The sequence below is a fragment of the Bison bison genome, unplaced genomic scaffold, assembly GCF_000754665.1.
Source record: "Bison bison bison isolate TAMUID 2011002044 unplaced genomic scaffold, Bison_UMD1.0 scf7180017864312, whole genome shotgun sequence".
NCBI classification, from domain to species: domain Eukaryota; kingdom Metazoa; phylum Chordata; class Mammalia; order Artiodactyla; family Bovidae; genus Bison; species Bison bison.
The window spans coordinates 2,584,891-2,587,673 of record NW_011494884.1 but is presented as its reverse complement, the minus strand read 5'-3'; the positions used below and the strand labels follow the sequence as shown (position 1 = coordinate 2,587,673).

The following is a 2,783-nucleotide window of genomic DNA, read 5'->3' as shown; positions in this document are numbered from 1 at the left end:
GGGGGGGAGAAATATATATATATATATATATATAATTGACTATAATTTCTTGGTATGTTAAGTTGCACAGAAAGCATTGTCAAATGAATGATAAGCCTCCTCAGATTATACAATATGAACAAATGTTATTAATATACATACTAGAAATTGTTCAAAGTTCCTGAAATTTGTATATGTCCTGGTATAATGTTATAATTTTAGTTGTTATCTTAAAATTTTGCATGTCACAACTTGGATAAGCTTCTTTGCCAAGAAGAATTGTAATCAGATCTTAACCTTTGCCTTTTTAAGACTTTTATCATCCATAGGCAGCTAAGCTGATGCTTTGCAAAACTGCCATATCTTCAAAAAGAGTCACAGAGGACTTCATTGCCTGTCTAATAAATAAGAATCCGCTTACTAATGCAGGGTCATAGGTTTGATTCCTGGTTCAATTAGATTCCACATGAGGTAGACCAACTAAGCCCATGTTCCCCAACTACTCAGCCCACACACCTAGAACCTGTGCTCTGCAACAAGAGAAGCCACCAGAACCAGAGAAAGCACAGCAATTAAAACCCACTGCAGCCAAAAATAAATAAATAAGCAAATAAATTTTTAAAAAAGAAGAGTCATTGAAAGGATGTTTCTGATAACTTTTAAATCATACTGCTAAACTAGGCAAGATATTTTAAAAGTCTAATGGAAACTCTGATTTCATAACACTGTCCAAAAAAAAAAAAACACAACTAATTATATAGGACTAAGTAAGCTGATAAATATAGTTGAATTTTTTTTTTTTTTTGCCTAAAATATTACTGGTTTTTAATCAGTGCTTATCAAGACTTGTTGACAAAACTCAGCCTCTGTTCACTGGTGCCGAATAGAAACAAGAGAGAGTTTTGGGTGAAGTAGAAAAAAGTAGCTTTTATTGCTTTGAGCCAGGCAAAGGGGGCCACAACAGGCTAATGACCTCAAGACTGTGTCTTGGAGGGGCTAGTGAGGAGTTTTATAGTGTTCACAGAGCAGGGCATAAGCAACCCATGTTCAATTCTCCGATTGGTTGGCATCAAGGTAAAGTTTGAAGCATCATCAACCTTCGGGTTTCAACCTGTCTAGGTTTACAGTGTTGCAGTCAGGAGAGAGTCTGCTTCCTGTAAAAAACAACTTGGGCATGTGTGTCAGGCCTTTATCTGTATCTTTTAGGAAACTTGGAGTCCAGTAATTCTTCTATGTGGCCGAATTATAGTCTAAATTGTTACCAATTCCACACCTCAACAGCTATTCTTTGTTTCCACATCCTCACATTCCCCACTTGTTAAGTCTTGAATCAGCCTTAACCTCAAAAAAACAAGAAAACGGGGCTTATACATGGTTTCACTCCTCCGGGACAGGGAAGACTGCTGCCCTGTCCTGCCTGCCTTCTACCACATGTGGTGGGGTGTCGCTCCAGGGCTTCACTTCACATATGTAAGATCCCCCATCCATTAAACCGCTGATGTCTCTGTGGCCATCTCTGACTCCAGGCTTTTTCTCTTGTCTTGAGACTGGGCAAGCACAGGGCATGCAGGCCTGCAGGTGCAGCCCAACAATTTGTTTACCAAACATTTGCTTTTCCATCTGCATGTGAATTGCCTTCCTCCCCTTTGAGGTCCCAAACCACCATCCCCCACACCTCCTCTTTTGTCTTTAGCTGAAGGTGATGTTTAACGGGAAGGTCTGAGCCACCACTGTCGCTGCCACCGCTGCACCTGCTGCTGGAGATCAGGAGAGCTGTGTTGTGCTTATGTTCCATCAAGCACGTTTCCAACACACAGGGTGCAGACAGCGCACCTCGAGCTACTTCACTGCGTGTGGACAGGTGCCCCTCCAGTGAGGTTGCGACTGTGCACACCTGCTGACAGTTGTGGCACCTGGGGGGTTTCTCTCTACAGGATGGAGTTGTGTGAAGCTTTCCCACAGCCTGGGTGTGCACATTTGTACGGCTTGTCCCTGGTGTGGATTTGGGTATGCTGCTGGAGGTGAGAGCGCTGGCAGAAGGATTTCCCACTGAAATTACAACTGTAGGGCTTAGCACCTGAGTGGATACAGGTGTGCTGGGCTGGGTGGGAGCTATTGGCAAAGGTCTTGGGACAGGGTGGGCACTTGTGGGGCTTGGCCCCAGTGAGTGACACTTGGAGTGGATCTGCATCTCTGACCTGAGTAGAAAGTCAGGGAGCACATCCAGCACCTGAAGGTCTTGCTGTCTTTCTGATGACCATCCTCATCCTTAGGGGAAAAGACATACGGGTCATTCATCTTAGGCAGCCCTGATTCCAGCGCCTGGTTCTTCTTTCAGCCCCAGAGGCAGCCACAGTGCCAGCTCCACCACCACCTCCTTCTTCTGCTGGGGTCAACGCTAGCTTCTTAGTGACATCAGGGACTACCTGCAGGGCTTGTGAGCTGGGGGAAGAGCTAAGACAGTCATGAGAGCTAAATGGGGAAGGTCTGAGCCGATGAGGCTGTGGTCACAAGGGAGCCTGAGAGGGATGTGATAACCAAACCAGGATGCTTGATTGACTCACTTCTCTTTTCCACCTCTGAGAACAGGAGACTCCAGCGGTCATCAGATCTGTTGATGGCACAGGGAACACCATAATGTTCTGTGTAATGGACACTTGGCTGGTCTGTCTTGGATTCTGTGTCCATGCTGATGTCCAAGAGCAGGGACACCAAGGCAGGCACTGTCAGCAAGGTGGGGTAAGGGAGCAGAGCCAGCCCACAAGCCTTCTCTGGCAACAGCTGATCCTTCATCTTGTTAATGA

At 45.3% G+C, this 2,783-nt stretch overlaps 2 protein-coding genes across 2 annotated transcripts in view; both read right to left on the bottom strand.

Moving 5' to 3' along the window:
* Positions 1–1,774, bottom strand: part of LOC104997624 (branched-chain-amino-acid aminotransferase, cytosolic-like) — a 3,103-nt gene extending 1,329 nt beyond the window's left edge. The window contains 1 exon segment of the mRNA XM_010852517.1: positions 1,655–1,774. Within this exon segment, the coding sequence (XP_010850819.1) occupies positions 1,655–1,774 (120 nt within the window).
* ZNF891 (zinc finger protein 891) overlaps positions 1–2,781 on the bottom strand; it is a gene marked incomplete at its 5' end in the record, with an annotated part of 131,553 nt that extends 128,772 nt beyond the window's left edge. Inside the window, 6 exon segments of the mRNA XM_010852529.1 lie at positions 1,940–2,144; positions 2,147–2,178; positions 2,181–2,321; positions 2,324–2,413; positions 2,567–2,640; positions 2,642–2,781. Coding sequence (XP_010850831.1) covers positions 1,940–2,144; positions 2,147–2,178; positions 2,181–2,321; positions 2,324–2,413; positions 2,567–2,640; positions 2,642–2,781 — 682 coding nt within the window.
* Positions 2,782–2,783: the final 2 nt, after the last annotated feature.